The sequence below is a fragment of the Aptenodytes patagonicus genome, chromosome 1, assembly GCF_965638725.1.
Source record: "Aptenodytes patagonicus chromosome 1, bAptPat1.pri.cur, whole genome shotgun sequence".
In the NCBI taxonomy this organism is placed as follows: Eukaryota; Metazoa; Chordata; class Aves; order Sphenisciformes; family Spheniscidae; genus Aptenodytes; species Aptenodytes patagonicus.
This window is the reverse complement of record NC_134949.1, coordinates 55,341,080-55,366,036: the sequence shown is the minus strand read 5'-3', so window position 1 is coordinate 55,366,036 and position 24,957 is coordinate 55,341,080. Positions and strand designations below refer to the sequence as shown.

The window sequence follows — 24,957 nt, the reverse complement described above, 5'->3', positions numbered from 1 at the left end:
ACAAGAGCTCTGAACCAAACACTAGCACCACTGTTAGCAAGTTCTTGGGGAGCTCTTCCTTCCTCTACCATTCGGGGAGTGAGAAGAGAAGGCGGGCACTGGGCCAGGGCAACAGCAGTGCCAACAGTAGCAGGGTGGGTCCTCCCCGATCACAGTTTGACGGGTATCCTCAGCTGGGAAGGGTGAAACTGGAAGGACGTGTTGTTGGAGCCAGCTGTCTCCAACCACTTTCAGAGTTGAGGCAGATGTTCTAATCCCAGCAGTATTGTACCCAGGAGTAGATAGTCTGCACCATCCAGCTGGCAAATTGCAGTGCTGGGCCTCTTTAGGTGGTGTCACATTGACCTTTCAGCAACCCCCCTGGTTCAGTGCTACGGTGAAGGGCATCAGTGCTCATATTGATTGGCTGTAATCCTCTCCGAACACCCTGTTTATTCCTCATTTCCAGGCCCAAACTCCTCTTTTCCTTGCCCCCAGACTAAAAGTGCTGCTGCAATAGGAATGGGGGGTTGCTTTCAGACATCTCTCTCCTCCTCTTTCCTATCCGTAATGACTCCCACATGCTTCCTTCTTGCTTTTTCCCCCAAAATCTCCCATTCTGAGGTACTTTCCTGTTTGTGTCTTTCTACTGTGCTTCTCCACAACCTTTAAGAATCCTTGGCTGGGCTTTCGCTTCTTTGTTTCTCTTCATCTGTCCCCCTTTCCCCATTGTAAAAATATCACAAACAATCCTCCAATCAAGCAAACTCATAATCTCTCGAAGGTGAAACACTGGTTCACATGACACACTTATGCTGTACACAGTATTTATTTGTTCCATTGCAGTTCACAGTTCAAATACAGTTTCCCAACAATATACAGACAGACTCTTTATTCACAGTGGGGATGTGTGTGTGTGCGAGCAGGGTGAATTCACATTATGGAGGAGCTAACATCACTGCACTTGAATATCAGTTCTCTCAGGAAGAACCTCAGGAGAATAACTACTTCAGGTAACAGCTGTTTCACCTTTCCCAGCAAGGTGGTGGCTAGACAGGAGGGAAGGGCCTGATTAAACACTGGAGCGTTTAATCCTCTTATGTTACTGGTCCTCACACTTTCAGTCCCTATTATGCAGCTGTATTAACTGACTATATATTATAAACACTAACCCCTGTCTGGAGGAAAATGCCAGGCCTAGAGCCGTTGCTACAGTTGTGCTAATATATACAAAGCTATTTACACAAAAATACCATTAAACATATACAAACTGTTCACAGGCTCTGACATTAAGAGAGCAGGGCCCAAGGACCAGCCTTGGGGCTTGCAGCTAATCCTGAAGGGCTATCCTGGAAACTTTATACAGAGATGCAGGGAAGGAGGAGAAAGAGGGTGATATAGCAAGGAGAGGTGTCAAGAGCCCAGGAGAGCAAATCCATGGTAGATGTGCCCATCTGGAGGGAGGGTCAAAGTCCTGCCATCACCTCACCACTCACAGGGAAGTGCGGGGAGGCCGGAAGGGCACGTGCCAGCAGGAGGACAGAAGAGTCCTTTGCAATCCTCATCTTAGCCTGGCTTTGTCTAATGTCAAAGGTCAGACCTAGAAAGGCATACTGGGAAAACAGTTCCTATGTTGTTGCCCTGCACTGTGGGGAGCTGCTGGGGCACCAAAGTGGTTGGTTTATATATGGTCATTTCTATTACAAGAAAAGTCATGTAGATGCTCTGCAACTACAACACAGGAGACCGATGGCACACTCAGAGGCATAGTTCAAAGCACTAAACATACTGAGAGCAAACGTGCCCTGGGGGTAGTCCATTCCTCCTGGAACTGCACACAGGGCTGGGCTGGCAAGGGAATGGTAAAGTTGAGCTCAGAATAGGGGTAAAATGCACAGAAAAGCTTTCCAGTTCTGCCTCTGTCTGAGCCTCTAAACCCTGAAGCAGTGGTGTGAGAATCAGCTTTGCTGTGACTGGATCTAGTGTGATCTTTACAGTGCCAGCGGGGATCTGCTGCGAATCTACCCTAAAAGGGCTGTGGTACATTGCAAAGGGGGGCTCAGCACATTGGACTGCAGTGTGATGTTACAGTGACACTTTGGGTTCATAAAAAGCTTAGGGATGGATGAAGAGGAGATAGAAATAAGATGTGAACCTTTCACTTCTACATCACCCACATGAGCCTGTCTTGAACTTGGGATTGGGAAAAGAAATATACAAGTGCAAGAACTGGCAAAAGCTGTGGGGACCATCTTTCTCTAGAACAGGTAATTCAGCCAGAGAGCTAGTTTGTTTGTGAGTTTGGTGACAGAATGGAGAAAAGGGCTGAGAGCACACGAAAGCTTGTGGACAACACTAGCCCTGCAGGAGCCAGACAGAGGCTTCGCTCCAAAAATACAAAGATTAAAGCAGGTGGTGTCCTTTAGCCACACCATTTGCCTTGAGTCATCATGGCCCACTCTAGGCCTAGAGCTTGTTTGACTGCCTGGGAATACTGTTTGGACATAAAAAGGAGTGTCCTAAATGTCGTTCATAAATTAAACATACAAAAAATATACATATACTGTATAAATTGATACATATATATATATAAAAAAACTTGGGTTTTTTTATATATATATATATATATATACATATATATAAATTCTAAATTCACATTTCCATGTTACCTGAAAGGAAGCATGCAAGAACAGCATATGGAGGGGGAGATGCTGAACAAGGTTGCTCTGGTACAGGACAGGTCTGCCTAGGACAAACCTGCCTCCAGCAGCATTCCCCAGAGAGCTGAAGAAAGGGGAAGTGCTTTTAGCCCCCATTCCCTCTACACAGCAGTTTTCCTGAAGATCCACAGAGCAGCTGCCCGTATTCCCCATACAGGCCACAGGTCCAACCAAAATCTGAGGAACCACCACGCTAGAGCTGGAGAAGGAAAGGCAAACAAAAACTAAAGCCAAAACCTATTATCATCCAGTCTGGTAGAGAAAAGTGGTAATTCACAGGTCAGCAACTGAACCTGGGCACCACTACATGGAGGACCCTTGTTTGCCCATGTCAAAACAAGTGATCTCTGTCCCACCTCTCCGCTCCCTCTGTGAGTTTGCCAGTCCCTTATGATCATCATACCTGGTTCTTTCTAAGATCCCCCTCCTTGTCCAACTGCCAAAGTACAGCTGGGCCTCACAATCTGGCCAGCTTATGCCCAAAGGGGCAGCCAGTCATCCTGTAAACAGTCTCTCTGCATCCCACCAGTCTCTTTGCATCCCAAAGAGCACCTAACTCTGTCTGTAGGGAAGAGATCAGATGTTTTCAAAGGCCTGGATTTCATTAGGGATTCCTGCACAATCTCACCTTCTGAGGAAAGTCAACAAATTTCAGCCGGGCAAGAAATCGCCTCACTTCTCCACGGCTGATTTTGGGAGTGGTGGTGTCCTTTAGCCACACCATTCGACCTTGACTCATCATGGCCCACTTCAGGCCCAGCTTGCTGACCGAGAGAAATCCTGGCTGTTTTTCAGAGGTTGCAGTTGTTGTCACAGTGATGTGAAATGCATCCTTCTGGAGATCGTTAATTCCAACTGGTCCATCAGAAAAGGGAGAGAAAATATTGGTGAGGAGTAAACGACTACGTTTCTTCCAAAAGAAATCTTACAGTCTTTACTCAGTCAAAACATCCACTGGACTGAGGGTATATTCAGTCTGACTTTATAATTGCATGCACCTTAGTTAATCAGGGAAAATGATTTTAAGTTTAAAATTTTCCATGGAAATAAACTGAAATTTAGATCAGAAATGGAAGGGTTTGGTTCAAGGTGATGTTTTTGAGCTTGACATAAGTGATGCACCTATTTCAATAATGCAGTTCACTTTCAGAGAGCTTTCCTTCCCACACCTGCTAGCAGATATTGTTTTACCTCTATAGAAGGGGAAATTGCTAAAGCACCGGCAAGTCAGTTCACTCCAGTCACTGCAGAATGATCTGTACAGACCTCAGAAATCCCAGTTTCTAACAAACTCCTCTAAAAATGATAGTCTATTTGTTCTTGACTGAGCTGTGTTTTTGATACAAATCCAATTAGATGTATCACTATGTAGCAGCTTTTCTATGCTTCCTGGTCTACTGGACTCAGTACTGGGATGAACAGATCTTATATCCCACATCCTGCCACACTCAACAGGCTGGCTGTTGGTTGAACTGCTTTAGAAAGAGCAAGGAAATCCAACAGCGGCTGTACAATCCTGTACAGATGTTAAATCCAGATATACTTTTCCCTGAAAACACACGTTTAAATATTTTAGATTCCCCCTTTCAAAAAGAAAGAGGAAGAAGCAGCACAGCTGCTATCCAGAGAGCAGAAGATGGCCAACAAAGGCAGAAGTGTATCTGAGGTGACAGAAGTTTCATAGTGATTCTTCATGCATCGCCTTAAATCATAAATAGCTCCATGGGAAGCCAGGGAACTTCTCTGGTGTAAAACATGCAGGAAATCAAACTCGGATCCTTCCTTGCTTAAACACGTGCAAGAAACTTGGTGGGTCTTTCATTTGCAAAGTAGGGGTTGGACAGGACCTTCCTTCAGGAGGAAGATGAATCTTATTTCCCATTGCTGGCCTATGTGTGGTGGACCTCTGGTGCTACCTTTAAAGGCACAACTACACACCATTGTTTCTCACAGCTACCTCTCCCTCCATATTTCTTTTAGCCTAGGCAGTTTCTCCTCCATTTGTACTCACCTGCTGAAGCAATGACTTTGTCTGTTGCATTGGTGAGGTCCAAAAGGACTGTAGGAAAAACAGGATGGAGGAGATAGAGGTGGTGCAGCCCTGGGTGCTCAGGTCTGGGACCAGGTTGCTGTTGGAATGAAGGACAGACAAAAACATTACAGCTGGCTAGCAAAGAGGAGTCTAGCTTTGCCAAAGAAATAAAGAAGTTTTCTGACACTGCACTGTCTTTACGTGGATCAGAGAATCAAAAACTCTATGGTTTTACAGAAATGAAATCCTGCAAAGTTTTTTTTCTAAAACAGAATTTGCTCCACAACTTCTGTTTGGTCAGGTTGAGATCTGGCTCTGTCAAAGCCAGCTTGATGGGTGAGGCTACAGTCTGGAAGTTTGAGTCTCCATGCTCACTTGTGTGTCTTCATGCAGAGAAGAAGCACTTCGGGGCTGGGAACAAATCTGCAGTAAAAATATCTCAGTGTTGCAGAAAAAAATGAAATTCACGCAGAAAGTTTTGGTCTTGTGGATGCAAATTTTCTGTCAATAAAGCTTTCTGGTGAAGAATTTGCACACACAAACTCCTGTGTTCAGGCTCAGAGAGGTCAGAGTGTCAAAGCAAGAGGAAAAGATGTCCCTGACAGCCTTCTTATATGCAGGTTTAAAGTTCAATTACATTAGGAATAATAGACAGAGACTGCATGTGCCTCACAGAGAAACCTCAAAGTGAAGAAAGGATGCTTGCTCACCAAACTTCGTAACACAGGCTGTGCATCAGCCCAGAAGAGAAAAACAGACTTCTTGTCCAAAGTCATGACTGACAGTGCATCAAGTTGTTGCTTCTGCCACGGGAGTTCCTGGTTCCAAACAGGGTGGCCGGATTTGCCATCTATCACCACCACCTCAAGGCAGAGGAGAGATCTAGCATTAATAAGTGTCCAGGTGTGGGCATACAGAGACACCCCCTTGCAGTGGTATGGCCTGTGCTGTTCCCTTTCATGCCTGTGGCCACACAGTGATGAGTGTCAGCCACAGAAATGGGAAGAGCGAGGAGCAGGGAATGATTGTCCCTTTCTACCCAAATTCCCTCACTCTTATGCTGCCAATGCCCTCCTTGCCTTCACTTGTTTTACCTTTTTGTTCCCATCTCCAGTCTGTGCTTGCAGCATGAAGTCCAGCGTTTGGTCAGCACCGAAGTAACCTGGTACAGGCTGGCTGCAAATTTGGAAAAAGAAACACTCAGCCCCATGGCAGAAAAACAGGGATTTCGGATGGAGGCAGCACAGTTGATTTCATCCTCCATTCTGCCTCTTAAAAAGGCAGGATTTGCCATGCTAAATAAGATCTTTCATCCACTTAGAACTGTTCTGTCAGGAACCATTTGTTGGTGGATCAGAAAAATGAAAAATGATCAAGCAGCTCATGGTGCTTGTTAGCCATTCTTCAGAGTTGTCTGTGTGGGGGCATCCCTTGCTGATCTGTGTAGACATCTGTTTATCACCCTGCGACATGACTGTATTATTCTTTCCTTAGCATGAGAACCTGTACAGTTTTGCTATGGTCCTAAAAAATTACCCAGCCTGTTCAAAATGCATTGGCAGATTTGACCTCCTGCTGAAAGTGTACTTCCCGGGCTGCCTTAGCTGTGTGACATGGCTCTTAATATACTCATCATTAATGTCAGCCCATGATTCTTTGTTTTCTTACTGCTGGCGGTTTTACAAGCCTTTTTATAACCTTCAGCAGTTTACATGAAGTCCCCTCTCATCCTCTCCCTTCTGGGTGACATAACACTATTACTTGAATATCTCTCATTATAACTGTTTTCTAATCATCTTGACTTTGACTTTCTGAGTCTTATCTCTGCCTTCCTTAAATTCACCACACCTAGACACAAGTTTCTAAATAAGCACAAACAATTCCTCAAAATTCACAGAATCAGAGATTTTATGGCAAGGCAGGATCATCAGAATATGTCCTCCCTCCTCTTGTTTATGACAGATTGCTGTATTTCACCCACTTAACCAAGTATCACTAGGCTGACTTTGACTAGATCTACCAGCCATGAGGCTTGCTACAGAAATATAAAGATGAGATGAATTCATCACTTCTCGTGACAGTCAGTTCTAATGATTAATCTCACCCAAAGAAACATGCCTGCACTTTCATTTTCTTGAACATGAATAGCTTTTGCTCCAAGGCACTTGTTCTTGCTATGGCAAGATTAAAATGCCTGTTAGCTCCTATTACACACGCTTATGAACTCACCTCTCAGGCTTCTCTTTGATCATATAAATCCACTGACTTAAATCTTCCATGCTAAAGCATTTTTTCCAGCCCTTTTCTCCAATTTTTTCCAGCTTCCCCTTTAAAATGTGCATACCAGAATGGCTCCTGAACAGCAATGCCACAGTACAGCAGTGGCTTGACTATTTATACTTACTACATCAAACAATGTCATTCACTTTACAGACACCTTTGGCAACCAGAACCAATGCTTTCAAGACAGTATCATGGGACACTCCTGTAGCTTGAAAGCTCTCCAGTAGCAAAAGGAAGTAGTAGGTAGTTCAATCCTATGGGCACAAACTTAAAACCTCTCCTAAGGTGCCTCTTCTCATGTCCCTTATGGGTTACAGTTAGCAGCAGATCCCACAAACTGAATGCAGACAGACGTATTCTAGATGCTACCAATCAACTGAAAAATCCCCTGGGCACTTTCTCAAATGAACCAGAAGGCTCATAATTATTCCTGCCCAACAGTAATCCCCACAGCAACCTGCTATTACTCCTCTCTCATCTGAAACATCCATTTACAACACAATTTTCAACTGCTTACTCAATTTCATGGTCTCTGAACTTCACCCTTGTTTTATGACTACTGATTCTCCTTTATGGTTTTCCAGGGATCTTGTCAAAAGCTATCTGGAAATGCAGCACATCTGCAGCAGCCAGGTTGTTTTTCTCAGAGACTGTTCCCAAAGGGCTGGACTCAGTCTGCCTGGCTGGAGTGGTGTGCTTGGGGCAGGTTTACCCAGGAAAAGGGGTGCTCTCAGCTGGCTCTGTAAGCTTTGTCTGACAAGGAACTGGGTTTCAGTCTGTTTGACTCTGTGGTGACACCCCTGAGCTGAATTTGTCCCCCAGCCTGTGTTGCTTAAGCAGAACTTCTCTAAGTCCTAAAAAAAAAAATACCCTCTTAAATAAATGCTTGTCCATAATATATTCAGTCTACCAGATTTCGTCTCTCTTAACTCCGAGAAAACAGGCAGTCCAGGACTTTAGCACAGTGGCCTTGAACAAGAATTGCTTTCACTATTTTTCAATGCCTATCTGGCAGCTCCTGTACATGTGTTGTATTCTGTCCCTTGGGAGGTCACACAACCAGAAAAAACAGGGCTGGAGTGCAGCAGCTGGAGTACTAGTTGCCCAGAGAGGTTGTGGAGTCTCCATCCTTGGAGATATTTAAAACCTGACAGCACACAGCTGTCTTGCACACTGAACAACTTGCTCTAGCTGAGCCTGCTTGAGCAGGTAGGTTGGACTAGGCAATCTCCAGAGGTGCCTTCCAACCTCAACCATACTGTGATTCTGTGAATGGAACAGGTAAAGCAGTTTTCAACCCTTCTTGATTTGAACTCATATAAATTTTCCAATTCACTAGTGGGTCCATTTAGAAATTTCTTGTGTATAACTGATTTTACCGCATCTATGAACTGGCTTTGCTTAGTCAGTACACGCTTACCCTTTAAACTAGACCCCAGACACATCCAGAAGTCTGCAGACTCTGGGCCCAAAACACTTTTAGTCCATCTCCTTTCCCCATAGCACAATCAACTAGTCATAAGTCATTCCTAAAGCCATTGCTTACGTCATCCATCAGCCCTCAAGAATGTGGACATTACCTGAGTATCAAACCTAGTTGAACACCATTTTTTTTTGCTTAATGAAGTTCCAGTGCCTTCTTCCTATAGATGCTCTTGACAGTCAGGTAACACTGAGCTGAGAGCTGCTTTCTTTCCTCTAGATAGCAGAGCAAGCAATTTGTTTCCCACGTAATTTCCCTCAACTGTGCCCAACTGCCCTTTGCAAATATTTAATACCGGGCAAGCTGAAATTGCTGGTTATTATCAACCCATGAGATCTGGCAAATTACTTAATTTCCATGTGTGAAATTAGAGAATGAGCAGTATTATTTTAAGGTTTACATTTAGTATAGAGAGTGTGCTGACTGCCATCAGAGTGCTCATTTTCAACTTTCAAGGAACATTAAGATCTGTGGGCCATACTCAGATACCTTCTTTAAATACTTAACATCACTAATGCAACTGCTCCTCTCCACTGAGCTGGCAAGTGGCAGCCCTGGACAGCAGATGAGCTGAATCATCACCAGTAATCCCCTGAATTCCAATGCCACGACATTCCCATGACATCAACGTTGGGTACCTGAATCAAGCCCCTTATTTGTGATCACTCACAAGCACACATCTCAGGTTTCCAGCCTTCTGTTCCTTGCTCCCCCTGCCCTCCTCACTTGCTCGGCAATGCATCTGCACACCTCCACTTCTTAGATTTCTCTGCAGACTTGGAGAATTCTTCTCAATTGCTTTCTAAGGAGCACATGTGCTTTCAAGTGAAAGGCAGGAAATGGTAGAGGAAAAAATAGGACAGAAAAATGTTCCCAGTATGTAACCTGCTGATGTTCTGCAGTTCCAGGGTCCAGCGGGGCTCCAGGTCCTGTCCCTGCAGTAGGATCAAGCCCTCTTTCGTTGTGATGAGCAGGTTGCTGCAGTTTGTGTCAGGTGTCTTCATCGTCTGCAGGAAGTCAACACCCCCACTGTGACAAACAGAAAGCAGAGAGGAGATTCCGAGGCTTGTATCTGCACATCTCAGCACTAGCTGCCTGTCCACATGGCAATTCATCCTACCTAAGATTTGAACTCTTCTTGGAGAAGCCCATCTTTTCCCCAGTGATGGAGCTTAGCTTCCTTTGGGGGATCCTCAGTTAAGTGGGCTAAATTCAGGTGTGGGGTCTTCTGAACATCTTGAGTTACTACAAAAAGCATGGAGTTTGGGGGTTCACATTTGTTCCCTCCCTTTATTCCTATCCAGGCTGACCTTGACCACAATTTGACAGTAAAGAAGAAGGAGCTGAGAAATCCAGGCCCACAATGCTGTACACTGACTGAGCTTCCCAAAGGGACTCCATTAGCTGGGAACACCTTTTGTTTTTCCTCCAGGTATGCATAGGGTGTGGAAGAAAGGAACAAGAAGCAAGAGAAGCAAAGGACTCCCTTTTATCATACTCTGCACTTTTGCTAGGACAACCACATGACAGGGAGGAAACAATGGGCTCCCCAGAGTACTGTCATCAACTGGACAATGAAAAGAAGGACAGTATTGAAGTAGAAGGGACCATCTCTAGGAGCACTAGTACCTACCCTCCCCTTCCTCTCCCAGCAGAAGCAAGAGGACAAGTCCATCTCCTACCTGTAAATGTCAATGAGCTCTGACAGGTTGACAGATCTGCGCTTTTCCCACTCTGGCTCCTCCTGCTGCAGCATTGCAGGAAAGCTGTCCCGGTTTCTGGCTTGGGTAAAGATATCCCTCAGGGCAACTGCTTGAACATTACCTGCCAGGAAGAGTAAAGATGAAAAGTCCTGTCTGCAAAAGTTAACCCCCTCATAGCACGGAGGGTCCTTGGGACCACTGCAGTTGTGGTAGAAGGCAAAGAAAAGCCCAGAGCTGGAACTTCCCTGGCATGATGTGCCTTTGGGAAACTCCAGGGTATTCCAGGCTAGAAGGTATTGGTCCTCCTGCACTTTTCCACACCATGGCAGTGAGACTTGTCCCCATGCCCTCTACTCCTAGCTTTCACAGCAGAAGGCATGGCAGAAATATCCCAGGGATGCTCTGGGCCATTTTAGGCAAAATGAATGTTTTCTCAGTAAGGTGAAGTGCTGGAGGGGCAAGGTACATCTTACCAAAACCAAACAGGATGTAGATGGCTCCCCGGCTGGTGATGTGGACTTGGGGGCCAATCACTTTCCCTTCTCCATTGGTGCTGTACTTCACAGGCCCACCCAAAGCAGTCCCAGTCTTTCCTGACACCAAGATGAAAAACACATCAGGCTGCAAAGAGAGAGATGTAGAGATTTTTAGCAGTGCTTTCATGCACTTGTGCCCTCAGAATCTTCCCCAGTCCCCACAGCATGAAGCTCCATTGCTCTTTCCCGCCACAGCAAGGTGTAGCTAGTGGTCTTTTTCTCTTTGCTCAGGTTGGCTTCCTGGACATCTTACATTCATGCTTCTCTCTTGACTGCAAATGCATCAAAGATGGAAGGGACTTTAAAAATCTGAATTCCTCTAACAACATTAATGCTAGAATTGTGGGGAGGGATGAGCATAGAGGAAATCTGCATCTGAACTAATCACACAAGTATTTCTTTCTTTTGCATAAGCTGAATGCTCCTTTCTCCAGAGATTTATCTCAACGTGGCTCCCTACACTGCTGCTAAACACTCACTTCAAACCAAGCCTTCACTCAACAGAAACAGATAATTCTCAAGTCTCAGTCAGGGGTAAATAATGACCCTTCTGTTCATTCCCAGCTGACAAGAAATGCAGGTAGTGTCATTATTGCTCGATCTCACTGCTCTGACCTATTAAAGAAAAAGGGTGCTTTTCAAGGAAATCTAAGGGAATTAAAATTAGGTGCTCTTGCAGCTGCTGTTACAGCCTTTCCACACCAGGCTCCCTGTTCTTCCTCTAGATAGTCAAGGTCCTTTCAAACCTTGAGCAGGGATATGCTGTACCTGTGTCTCTTTGAGAGCCAGAACAACAATATCCCTAATGCCATCTCCATCTACATCCGGAAGAGTTGCAGCTGGTGCAGCCAGGATCCCACTTGAAAGATGGATGGAGTTCAGCGTCCAGATGGTCTTGCCTGCGGGAAGAACAGGATGAAAGAGACCTGCAGCACTTGGGGAACCAGCGGGCATTCCCAGAGGGTTCCACAAAACCTTCCTGAAGGAGAGGTTGTTTCCCCCATTCTCTGAGAAGAGGAAAGACAAGCCTACAAACTGGGGCAAGCTGCAGTGGGAAGCAAAGTTCTTCCCCCAGCATTTCTTCAGATTGTCTTTGAGTTACGCCTCAAGTCCTGCTGTGCTTCCTTCTTAGCATCTCTCTAGAAAGACCTGAGACAAAACAATTCCTGAAATAGCAGAGAATATTTGAGGTTCACTCTTGGAAGGAGAACCTAAATGAGAGTGCTGCTCTGCAAGACAGCAGTTGTTTTCCTCAGCCAGCAGTAAAGCCTGTAGGTAGATGCCAGGGAAGGGAACAGATGGGCAGCTCTGATACTCAAAGTGCAAATCTGTGTCTCAGTTAAATTCCCAGCAGCAAATAGCCACTCCAGCATGGCATGCTCGCTCCACCTCAGGGTGAAAGCATGTTAGCAGATGTGATGTCAAATGGTTCAGCAGTCCAGCATGGACCCAGCTGGAGACTCAGTAAAACCTGATTTGCAAATTGGCAAAGACCCAAAAAATGCTTTTACTTTTCCATGATTCTTTTGCCAACAGTTCTGCTTTTTCAATCAGAGTTTAAAAATGCTTTTCTGCTGCTGCTACTGTGTAGGATTGGGTTTGCCCCTGCATGACAAAGGAAACCAAAGGCCAGACCTGCAAACACTTGTGCACATTAATAACACTGCTACTGCTGGTAAAGGAGACAGCCTGTGGTCCTGACCGTGCAAACATTGTGCAAGTAATCTGGTCCCTAAAAGCATTTGAAAGGTAAGTGCCGCTGCTCATTGACTGGATCTGTCACTTAAACCCAAGGTTTCTAGTATGTCTCCATTCTCTGTTCTGATTCCAAAAACATCCCTATACCGACCTATGAATATTTCTGCCAGTGAATTAATGTGGTAGAACAAACAGCAATCAGAGAATGTAGGGGTACATGATCCAGTGATTAAAAATGTAATATTCATTCACATGTAATCAGTTCTTCTATGGGCCTAATTTCTCTGGAAGGTTTCCTGGCTGTAGCACACGTCCTTATATAACTTCTCCAAGAACGGTGTTCAGCTTTTCAGTGCTTCAGTTAGGTAGGTGCTGAGTTGTACTAACAGCTCAATGTTGATGAGAACAGACCTTACGTATCCTTTATATCATGGGGATGCTACAGGATAAGATTAACACTTTAAAATGTTCTGAGATGATAGGATGAAGATGCTGCCACAGAGCAGCAATGGTTTGGATTCTCTTATCCTGTGTAACTAGAAACTCATTAGTGTTTTGACTCCTTCCTGTGTGTCACTAGATAACAGCCACCATGAAGTGCCAACACTGAATCATTCATGCTTATTAGTCCTTTAAAGAAAACAAAAAAGCAGTAGCATATTTCTAATACGCTGGTGGTTGACTCTACCTGTGGAGGCACTGAGAAGGCTGAGGAATTTTGATGTTCCTGTAACAAGGCAGACAGGCTCTGCAGGTGCACCCAGTGACAGCCCTTTGCACTGCACACTCCGAGTCTCCTCTGGAAGCTGGATGGACCACAAGGTGCTGCCATTCATACCAGAAAGGGCCACCACAGTTACGGAGGGCCTAGAGACACCTGGAAAAGGCAGGAAAGAGGGAGTGAAATCCCTTGGCGTCAGAGGCTATGTCCCTGCTGCCTTTGGTCTTTGCGCTTGAGTTCCAGCTCTACCTCCTAGAGCCGAGTGGCTCAAGCCAGCCACATCCACACTGCCTGAAAGCAAAGGTCAAAACCCACCCCATGGCTGAGTCTCTCTGCCTGCAGAGCCTAGCAGTGATTTCCAGACAAGTTGGGCTGTCAGCCAACAGCGCAGACAATCATGGAGGTTGGACCCGAGCTCACAGCAAGAAATGTAGTCAGCTGGGCACAGAGGAACCAAGATCCTGGGGGACAACCTGCTCAGTTGTGCTGACTTCCTGGTGTGAAATGTACTGCTGTCAAACCAGACTGATTCTTCTGATCCCCTCTCCCTCAAGACAAGGGCTAGCACCAAGGGGAAACCTTAAGTGATTCCGAAGGCAGATGCCACCTCATGTGAAAGTCCTGGGTTGTCTGTAATTCTGGAGCAGAAGGTGGTGATTGGCAATCTGAGAGCTTTTTCCTTTGTTTTCCAAATGAGTTTTATTATCATGAAAAACAGACTGAATGCAACCAGTTCGTGTAACTCGGGCCTTTTCCTAATTCACCGGTTAGCACAAAATAATTGTAAAACAAAAGTGCTCTATGCTGTTTCAATTGACTGTTGGCTCTGATTCCAAATGTGAGCAACTTTTAGCTCAGCCTGCCCTCAGACATAATTGTGGTTACTGTAATCTCCACCTGGTATGCTCATATCACAATTTACTATGAACTCCCATACATTTCAAAATAACAACAGTCCCAGTTGACTCCTGTCTTACTAGCAAAACAACACATGACCTGACTACACAAAGGGTGTATCTGGGCCACTGGCTAAAAGCAAGTCTGAGCCCACTCTCTAAATCAAACTCACTCAAACTGAAAATCATCTGGCTTATGCTAAGGGGTTGCCCCAGCCCAAGTTCTCTTCATTGGGTTGGCAGGGACCAAGAACAACTAACTCCTGAATGCAGCTCACAGCTGTTGTGTGTACAAGCTGGAAAAACAGCTAACAATGTCATAGCTTACTCCATCAGGTACCTATCCCAAGCTTATCTTTACTTGACACTGCGTGAATGCTCTGAGCACAAGCTACAGGAGGGCTGACGTCCAGCTATGTGGGTTTAGGATTGTGATGTGCTTACACCTGCTTTAATGTCTGCCTTTTGTCTTCCAGCATAGCTATAGCCCAGGATGCAGCTAGGTATGACTAGTTCCATTCAGAGCATGCTAACAACTGTACATTATGTCTGCGATGAGAGACAAATACAATGCAATGGCAAGATACAGAACACAAGGACAACCTCTACAAACTGAATGCAGCCTTTATGTCAACAGTATCTCCCTCTCTCACTTTCTTTTTTAACTTACTTTACAGTTTTCTCTCTGCTCATAGGTTTCTTTCTATAGGACTTGCTGTGAAATACCAAGGGCCTTGCTGTGAAATACCGAGGGCCTTGCTTGGGCCATGGAGAAGCAGCATTTTCCCTATCCTCTAACTATATTTTTAGTACCCTACTCTTTGAAGAGCCAAGGCATTTTGCTTCCATAAGAGTTCTCTTCAGGCTGTGCAATGTATGCTTGCTCCCTGAATATGTCTCCGAGACTGAACAGATTCAGGTAATCTCAGGTGATGCCAGGCTAGGCAGACGCAGTACAGCAGGCAGCCGGGAACCCCCCGGACTTCAGAAGCCCAGTGCAATAGGATGCCACCGAACTTGGCAGCCCCTGTATAACAGTGGCCAGTATCAGCAGGCTGCTGCTATGTTACCCGAGGGGTGTGAGGGTTAACAAAGAAAGCAAAAGCAGCCAGGAGGAAGCAGGGCGATACCTGCTAAACAGCCAGGCACAGTAGCTTCCCCACCATCAGCCAGTCTATTATCTGAGTTAAGAACGATTTGGAGCCTGGCAAGTACATGGAGTGACCTGGAGAAAAAGGCAGCAAGGTAAGGGTGTTTCCTGCAACACTGACCTACAGCTGCTCTAAAAAAATCCATCATGTTCCCTGTTGGCAAGCAACTGGCTAGTTCAGAAGAACCAGAGTGCTCCAACAGTCAGCTCTGCCATCACTGTTCCTGTCGCCAACTACTCTTGGTAAGGACCAGGACACTCAACCACAGATCAGGAAAGAGTCGAGACTCTACCACTGAACCTCATTTGTGATCTTGTCAAGCCACTTCCCTTCTCTCTGCTTCCACCTCTGTGCCTGTAAAATGGAGGTAGTTAGACTGAGCTCTTTTGTGAAGGGCTCTGAGAGATAACAAGGGGGGAAAAAAACCCACCTTATTTCCAATTGTTAGTTGTAGAGCAGTGCTTTCTGATCGCTTTATCTCTGCACCCAAACCAAGTGTGCACAAACACAGGACAAAGAAATGGACTTGCCCCAAGATAAGGGGAAATAGATTATGTTGACCCAACAGGTATGGGAGCACAGGCTTGCAACAAAAATTATGAGCAGCATTACAAAGCACAGGCACAGTACACCAGCCATTTTAAGGAACTCTGAAAAGAGCAATGCAGTGGATTTGCAGTGGCAGGAACTCTTCCCATGAGTAAGACAAACATACAAAGGTCCGTACTGACACGTACAGAAAGAGGAATGGAAAGGAGCTGCGATGCTTACCCATGACGCTAGCATTCATCAAGGCAGTGAAGACAATGAGGATGTCAGGGAGCCCATCGCCATTCACATCACACAGCTCCAGTGGGGATAACACACCACCTGCAACAGTCACAGAGAATCACTGCACTGTTGTCAAAAAGGCCATCCAGCCCATTTTCCACACTGGGAGAGGAGGGCTGGCCCAGAAAAGAGACTCATGGACAGCCACGCCTCACAAAGTCTGCTAGGGAACCACCAATGCCAGGCAGCTCACCGCACGGCAAGATCTTTCATTGCATGGAAAGGCAGAAATGTAGCATCTGGGTCAGAGAAAGGAAAGGGAAAAACAGAGGAGCTAACAGAAAAAGATTTCTGCTTCCCACTTCACTTTCTGAGGTGATGTGGGAGCCACATATCTTATGAAAGGCTTAGATTTGGAAGCCAGGGGCAGAAAGCAAGGAGGGAGAGACATATCTAGACCTGGTAGAAATTATTTCACAAACCACTGTTACTTTACTGCAGAAGTCAGAATGGGGGATACTTTAGAAATGTTATCAGTGGCCCGTATAGGATGACAAAAGATCCCGAATGTTGATTTATGGATTCAAGCAGGACAAGAAGACAAAAGAAATAAGGTTAGTTAGAAGTCAGAAGTTAGAAGACACAGAGACTTCTATCCCTCTCCTCCCAAACACACCCACACACTTCAGTGTGGAGGTGCTGGTGAAACCCAGGATGTAGAGAGGGAGGCGCTATGTTTTAAAGTGGGCTGGGCCATCTCTATCTGGAACAGAGCGCACCATCTGGACAAAAAGGCAGGATGGGAGAAGAGTCAAAATGTTTTTTGGTGTTGACAGAAACAAGATTTTGTGGCACTGTTATCTACTGATGCCAGATCTCACAGGCCTCAGCTTGAAGAGTGAGCAGGACACAGCCGCCTGTCTATTACCTCGGAGCATCTGCAGTGGTGAGGAAGGGCCTCTGCTCTGACCTGGCTCTCCCAGATAGGTCTCTCCCGCCGATGCCCAGCCTGGGAGCTGCCACCTCCCCCACGCCAGATGCTGTTCCTGGGGCTTTCTCACCTGCTCCCTGACCTAGGTTGCGGTTCCAGGTGTTATGCAAGTCTCTAGGGGGACAGGGAATTAGAAATGCGCACACCAACACAAGAATCATTGAGATCACCACAGTGAGCAAAAAGATCGCTGTGCGCAGGTATGGCATGAGGGAGGGAGCAGCCTTCTGCTCCAAACTCCCAGCCGTCTCTGCAGGATAACCCTCGGGCGCTCTCTCTGACGTGTGCTGCTTTGTCATCCCAACCTCCACATCAGAGTCAGGGTCCTGCACCTCCTCAGGGGGGCTCTTCCCGTTCTTGACCCCCCCATTCTTCTGGATGTTGAGTACCAAGTCATCTTCACTTTCATCACTGTCAGCCTGAGTGAGGGGATCGTACTCCCCAAGGTCCGGGCTCTTCTTTCCTGAGGAAAGAGATGGAGAGAGACAGTAAAGCATGAGTTCCTCGCTTTTGCAGGATCTCAGTGGAGAAAAGGCTGCAGTGGAGAGTAATACAGAACAGGCAACAGCACAGTCTGCATTTTGCATGGATCCAAGTGAGAGGATTGAGAGAAAAGACAGGGTCTGTCCATGTTTCAGAGTAGCAGCTGCAGGAGAAAAGATGCCAGCAGTTTATTTCCCCAAGATAAAGGTGTATATATAACATATCTATATACAGACACACATATGTATGTGTATACATATGGAATTCATGCCTGATTTAATTCTAATACTTTCCTGTTTGGTAATGAGACACACTGACATGAAGTCATGCTTAACGCTCTGAGTGCCTAAACTGCAGCACTCTCTTGACTTCAGACTCTGAACTCCTTTAGCATTTGTTAGCCTCTAATCCCGACACAGCCCCTCTTGACTTGTAGTCTCTGACTTGTTGTCAGAGACTTGTAGTCTCTGTCAGAGACTTGTAGTCTCTCTTGACAAGTTCTCTGAGGGGGCCTCCCTCTGCAACTCATTTTTCCCCTCTTCCTCCTGCCTGCTCCAAGCAGCACCGCTGCCTTATAGTGTGCCACATCTGCTGTCCTGCTTTGTGAGGGATAGAAGGGATAGAGCACTGTGCACGGTTTCTCTGCAGTGCTGATAAAAACGGGTATCGACTCCCTGAAGATGAGGGCAAATTGATTTTGCCCTTTTGGGCCAGTAACATGCTGGTCTCTGAAGGGATCAGGGCTGCCCCTCTAAGACACCACCTTCTCTGTATGGCTCAGCACTGCGAGAGGGAGTGCTCCAGCCCCTGCAGTAGGAAACCACAGTGCTCCTGCTCTTTTCCTGCTCCCACCAGAGCTGACAGCTTGTGCTTGGCCTTGCCGAGATAGATAAATTAGTACCGATGCCTTCAGGTGGTGGTACAAGAAAAATAGCTTAGCTTTAGGTGTCTCCCCCACAGATGCCTGGCACATGGATGACTACTCCCCCAAGCCCTAGACAGCCGCAGGGAGTGTGACGAGGGCAGGTGCAGAGCCCTGTCGTACATACTGGCGTAAGGCCAGGGCCATCTGTTTATCGGGGCAGGCAAGATCATGCAGACTCACTGCCCTGAGCTATGAGTGGAGGATCACATCTCAGGGAGCTGCCCTGCACCACCAGGCTGGGCATGGAGCCATGGCCACTGCTCCGATGATTGCAGGGTCTAAGTCTATTTTTCTCTCTCTCCTATTCCAAGGTGGGACTTTGCTGTCCCAGGTATCTGCCCCGTTTCCCTTTGCCTAAAGCTGACCAGAGACAGGAGCTAACTTGTGCCCAAAGATGCTTGAAGTGATACATGCAAGGCATAAATAATAAGCAAAAATACGCAAGCTGTAACCACTCTCAGACACTAAGATGATGGGAAGGCTTTACAGAGTGGAAATTTAAGGGCTTTCATGATTATTCCTCCTGCATAAGGCAATATGCCTTACTTCTGGTTTTCTTGTTAAAGGCAGACTCACAGTTACAGACATACTGTAGTACTAGTTAGTGCAACACACCTATTTTGCATCTTCTAGAATCTATTTTGTAGCATGTGCATCTCATTTCTTTCTCATTTCTCGCCCCACGGAAGGACCTTCACTTCCCCTTCCTGTACCACTTATAAATGGTATTCAGCATCAGCTTTAGGATTTAAGAAAAACTGTGAATCCCACTAAAGGCCAAATGCCCCACACTAAGGGAAGCAGCCAGGACAACCCACCCACACTGAACAGAGGGAAATAAAGATATCCAACAAGATCACATATGTAAATCAGACCCTTCCTTTTTGAACTAGGGGCTTCTACAAAAGACTCACATCAAAACAATCTGGTGCACATACACACTCCAAAAAGCTGTTCATTGTGGAGGCAGAGCACCCAGCTAAAAGATACTACATTCCTATGGGACAGGCCAGTGTATTCCTGTGAGACACCGCATTGTTTCACATAGATCTGCCCTAAACATGCGTTCAAAGTGTGGGCTTTTCAGGAAGTCTTGATAACCTTGGCTCCATCCTGTGAGCAGCACAGAAGGCCGCTGACCTTGGTGGCACACAGTGCTCTGCTCAGAGATTGCAGTCACAGCGCAGTGTGAATTTCCCAGATGTCTATACAGTAGGTTGTGCTGACAAGTTGCTGAAAGAGTACTCAGCGAAAACAAGAAATTCCAGAGAGGACTCGCTGGCAGGGTATTTGCAGCTTCTCGCTACATATCCAGATGTGCCAGTTCAAACCAGGTCAGAGTGGTATGAAAAGGAAATGCTGCTGGCCCAAGAGTAAATGGTATTTAGCCTGGGAAGTCAAAGTCGGACAGTTATGTTAACCAGACTGCTCCCGGTTTTGGAAACTGGTGTTCTTGGAGTAAAACAACTCAACAGCATACTTACACTTCAGATATACTGTGATTTGTTTAATTATTTTAATTCCAGACAGTCAATCCAGAAGACTGAAACCCGTTGTTCATCCTTGGGGCAACTAAAAGCATTGACAGGAATGAGCTTTATCTGGAACAGTTTTGTTCTGGATCTCTAGGAGACAGAAAGGACCTCGAAACTATGGCTCACCCACTCCTTGAACTGGCAGGGATTGAGATATTGGTGACATCGACAGTGGTGTCAACCACAGACAATCTGTAATGGGAACACCTTTCCTGCTGAGACCCGCTGATCAGAGGCTAGAAAACAGCTACTACACAGTAATGACTTACAGCTGTTGGTGATCTACATAGGAAAGGATCTACTGAGTTACAGGAGAGCTATAAAGCAGAGAGCTGCTCAGTCTTATTTCATGTCCAAGCCTGACCAGGAACCAGAAACTGGCATTCCTTCTCCCTATCTTTCCTCAAGAGATTAGTTGGCACTCTCACAAGGCACAGTCACTCAGTAAGGCCAGGCATAAAATGCCCTGCTGATTTTTTTTTTTTTTAAGCCAAAAGGAGGGAAGACACTGCCCTTTAACAACAGCTGTTGGAGCACTCACCTAGCACATAGGAAATCCAATTGCATATCTAATCTCAGAGGATTCAAATGCTCATCTCCGACTGTTCGGAGAGAGCCCTAACAATCGATCTGTAGGTGTTTTGGGAATGCGTCTGGAGGGCTGGTGAGGACATACTCAGCCCAGCCTCCCGAGGCTGTTCTGCGGTGCAGAGAATACATAACTCATGATTCACCTGGCTGGAGAGAGAGCAGAAGGAACATGACTCTTCACCTGAGTTTTAGGTCACTTGCTGTGGGAAGGAGGGATATCACACTTGGCTTCCACTAATCACTCCCAAATGATTTTTCAACAGAAAAGCATAAATAGAGAGACATAAACAGCAGTAAAGAATGTGTGAAAACAAGGGTAGTCTCACACCATTTAGAGAATTATGATTTATTGAGAAGTGTTCCAGAAGTCAAATTCTTTCCTTTCTGGTCAACAACAAGGCTCAAGCTGGGGGAAGACAGTTTGTCCATCAAGAGAAAGCTAAAACTGCCTCTGTTGCAAGTGATCAGCTGTCAGAAAATCCAATACTCCCATGCAGTTTTCAGCTTTCCATCATGGAAGTAGAAATGCTAAGACCCAAGTCAGCCTCTTGGTCAAACTCTCACCCTATGTCCTGAAACGATAATCACTTGTGTAACCTTCATGATAAATTAGTCCCTGCGCTAAAGAAAACAGACTCCAGACCTACCTCGAGTAGTTCTGTGACCTTGTGTATGTAACAGATCTGTATAACTCACATCTTGTTATCTGTCTTTTGCATAGCATCTCTAAGTGTATATAAACCTTGAACCCACTTTACAGGGACGGAGTTCGTATCAGCAAAGTCAGTTTCACTGCTGCTCTGTGTTCTCTCCTACAGGTATAGTAAATAAACTGCTTCTGTTCTGACCTGCTCTAAATTGTATTCCATTTTTTCCATGGCACCAGTGATAAAACAGAGGTTCCCAGTCAGTGGCCTGTGGTTACAGTCAATCTGAGGAACTGTTGCTCGTGGTCTGTGGCTAAGTTGCTGGTCATGTTGCCCCAGATTTTTTTTTTGCAGCCACTGAAAGAAAAAGCAAATACTGAAGAGGGAGGTTTTCAAAGGCAGAAGAGAGAGAAAGTGCCCCAAACTTACCACCTTTCAAGGGCAGTTGGACTCTAAACTGCACTTTATGACTTTGAAAATCACCTGTGCATTTGCCTAATAGTACTTGTTGCACAGGCAGCTCTTGCAACTGTTGCAGTAGAAGAATGTGACTTCTCAAAGAAGAAAAGATGAATCGTGATCATGATTTGGAAAGGAGGCATCTGTGAGGTGATCTGTATTGGAATCAGGTCCCACTCATAATGAAATACTCATTTCTAGTGCTGATGGCTTGAAAGATATTAATTGTAATCTGTTTTCTGTTTTTGACGTACTGGAAAGGCTTTTCTTTGCACTCACTTTGGAGTGAAAAGAGCAAATCTTGGACTTTAGATGAGTACAATTATCAGTGTGTTATTCCAGTGATAAGATACTGGTTTCAGTATCCTTTGTACTCGCTTCGTGTTCTGTTTATTTTTCTTTTTTTTCCCAGCTGGCAGTTGGCAGGCACCAGTCACTGTACCTAGTGACATGTGAGGCACTGATTTGGAAAAGAGCAGACATATCTCTAAGCCCGTGGGGAGATAAGTTGCCACATATTGATGTAATTAATTTAATGAGATGCAGCAGGAAAAAACAGCTATAGCAATAGGCTTTCTGCTTTCTCATTGCTGTTGAAAGCTGCATTTTTCAAGAGTTAACCACACAAACAAGGTGTGATATATGCGATTTAACCTAAGGACTGATGCAAGAACTGTTTTCTTAGCTGCAGTTGCAAGGCCCATGCTCTTTTCCAAATCAGTGCCTCACAAGAGCAGATATCAGATAGATCACGCTGGTTCCAGAGGTCCCAGAAGAGATCTGTACTTGTTATTGTACAGTCCCCCAGTGGTCACACCCCAACACACATACTTATACCCACCAGTTAGCACTTTTTCTAAATAAACTTCATGTTAAATATATTCCTTCCCATTTAGACAAACATATATATATATAAAAACAGGAAGACACTGATTTGCAAACAAAACTTCTTTGAATGAGATCTAACAGGCAGTACATAAACTAAAAAATAATGACTCCTGGTATGGGTTACTAAAAGCTGGCGGGAAGGGCCCTGAAGACGTTAGTGTGATCTTCATGGACTGATGGAGGAGGAAAGCATGACCTGCCCACTCAGTGCAGCTTCACAGACTGGGGCACTGCAGAACCATAGTGGTGCATGGTGCTGGGAAGGAACCCTCCCCCAGCAGCACACAGCTGGGCCCTGTCTCTGTCCCATGGCTGTCCCAAAGGCAAGACATGGTCAAGAGGGGCAACGAGGCACTTTCCCATTGGGTGAATGCAGCCAGGTGCATTGGCACCATCTTCAGTCCATCCAACAGCAACTAGCACGCTCTCAAGATCTGGTTTCGCAACGTATTTTCATTCCCTTTTAATCTCCTCATCTGATTTCACAATGTATTTTCATTCCCTTTTAATCTCCTCACTGAAAAGAATGGTTGTTGGACTGCTGCTCACTGCCATATCTTTGAAAGATCTGGTTCCCTGACACAATAGTCCCTTATGCTTGAATATGCTTTCATCTCACTGAAGATCTCTGGCTGGAAGGTATGCAGAAGTGGTAGGCAGACTTTAAACATTTACATGGGTAATTGCAGTGGCACTTAGCGAAATCCTGGCCTGGCTTTGGGGGGTAAAACACATCAGGAGCAAATCAGAGAGGGACTAACGCTTTCTCGTGGTGGTGGCGGCTGTCATGAGCCCTGTGCCCACTTCTGCGCGGCTTGCGGGACCCGGCGTCTCCCCCTGCTCCGTCCCGGCGCGGCTGCTCACAGGGCCGCGGCCAGGCTCAGGCCCCCGCCGCCACACACGATGCCCCCGGAGCCTCGAGGCGCTGCCCCGTCCCCTGAAGCCCTTCCTCCGCCACGGAACCCGGGCAGAGGCCGCCGGGCCCCCGCACAGCCTGCGCCCCCAGGGCGGCCGGGCCTGCCCCTTCACCCCAGCGCCGGGCCTCGCCCCACCACATCGCCACATCACCACGGCTACGCACCCCACCGCCCCCAGGCAGCGGCAACTGCGCCTCCCCGCCGCCGGGGGCAGACCCGGACGTGGCCGCCCCGGCCCGGCCCGGCCCGTCGCTCTCTCCCTCCCGCGGGTGCAGACCCCTTACCCGGCAGCTTCAGCGCCCGGGACAGCACCGTAGCCATGCTGGAGAGGCGCAGTGCGCATGCGCGCCACCCTTCCCTCTCCACGCCTTCCCGCTGCCTGCTGGGAATTGTAGTTCTGCGGCACGAGGTGCCGCGGGCGGGCCCCCTCCCCTCCCCACCCCAACCCGACGGGGCTCCGGGGCCGCGTCGCTCCTCGCCCGCAAGGTACCACTCTGCTGGGGCGGAGAGGTAGGGGTGGCGGGGGGCAGCCCCGGGGGTCCCTGTCCCCGGGAGCTGCGGGTGAGGGCCGCAAGGTGGGCAGCCAGGGGTTGCGAGGGGCGCAGGCTGGGGGTGTGAGGGGTGCAGGCCACCGGGCCCTGAGGGCCTCTCCCCCTGGGGCTGTCCCTGCCAGGAGCCGGCAGACCTCCGGGTGGGATGGCGACAGGGCTTTCACCTCGGAGGCGCTGCTTTCCTGCAGAGATAGCCACCCACCTGGCCTAAATTTTGGGATTCCCACTGAAACCGAAGCTCTTTGCTGGCTCCGTTTCCCTTCAGTTCCTCCCTGTTGTTTCACAGGGGCAGAGACCCGCAGGGCGGTGGGGCCTGTGGCAGCGAGCCGTGACCAAGGACAGTCCGGATTTATACAGCCCCCACTGTGTGCTGGGCACAGACTCATGCAAAAATATGGTCGTTGTCTTAAGTGGGTTATACAGAAAGTGCCAGTCCTTTAAGTTGTTCTTGGTATAAATATATACCTTCATTCTTGGGAAGTTTTTGGTTGGAAAAAATGTTATTTGTTGATTTTGTTTTATTTTGCAACTTTTTTTTTTTGCTTAATTACAGTACAAAAGACCACTAGGGGTTTTTCCAAAGCTCTCCTCAATCTTCACCACAGCCTTCCGAGGTAAGCAAACAAGTGAACTCTCCCGTTCCCATGATGGGGAAGTTGAGCATGGAGGGTTTTGTGGCTTCCCCAAAGCCACAAGGCTCCAGCTTCCTGATTCCCAGGCCCATGCACGGGCCACCTAACACCACCACTTCTTCAAGTCATGATTTATGTGAGAACTCTCAGGGCTGACTCCTTTGTCACAGAAGAAGAGAAAGGAGTATTGGCTGAATACATCAAAAGAGAGTCTGATTGGCTAACGAACACATCATGTTTCCTCAGCATCTGCTGCTGCTTTCCCCTGTTTCAGGCACCATTCCTGTGAATAATGTACTTACCCTTTCCTGTCCAGGTCTGTCCTGAAACTCTTTAAATAATAACAATAAAGGAGGAGCAGAAGA

The 24,957-nt window shown here is 46.7% G+C and overlaps 1 protein-coding gene across 1 annotated transcript; it reads right to left on the bottom strand.

Annotated features, from left to right (window-relative positions):
- Nucleotides 1-789: 789 nt before the first annotated feature.
- On the bottom strand, nt 790-23,751 carry FAM234B (family with sequence similarity 234 member B). The gene is made up of 13 exons (XM_076336325.1): nt 23,694-23,751; nt 17,035-17,427; nt 15,974-16,072; nt 13,123-13,311; nt 11,505-11,635; nt 10,674-10,821; nt 10,180-10,321; nt 9,383-9,526; nt 5,826-5,907; nt 5,442-5,594; nt 4,711-4,828; nt 3,328-3,554; nt 790-2,898 (listed from the first exon to the last, which is right to left on the bottom strand). The coding sequence occupies exons 1-13, from the start codon at nt 23,728-23,730 to the stop codon at nt 2,893-2,895; spliced, it is 1,869 nt and encodes a 622-aa protein (XP_076192440.1). The 5' UTR covers nt 23,731-23,751; the 3' UTR covers nt 790-2,892.
- Nucleotides 23,752-24,957: the final 1,206 nt, after the last annotated feature.

Excerpts from the sequence above, each read along its gene's own strand:
- FAM234B (XM_076336325.1), bottom strand. The coding sequence starts at position 23,730 with ATGGCTACGGTGCTGTCCCGGGCGCTGAAGCTGCCGG. Across the intron at positions 11,636-13,122 it reads CCTTCTCAGTGCCTCCACAG|GCAAGACCATCTGGACGCTG; the intron begins GTAGAGTCAACC and ends TTCTTCCCGCAG. Across the intron at positions 10,822-11,504 it reads TGGCTCTCAAAGAGACACAG|CCTGATGTGTTTTTCATCTT; the intron begins GTACAGCATATC and ends CTCTCTTTGCAG.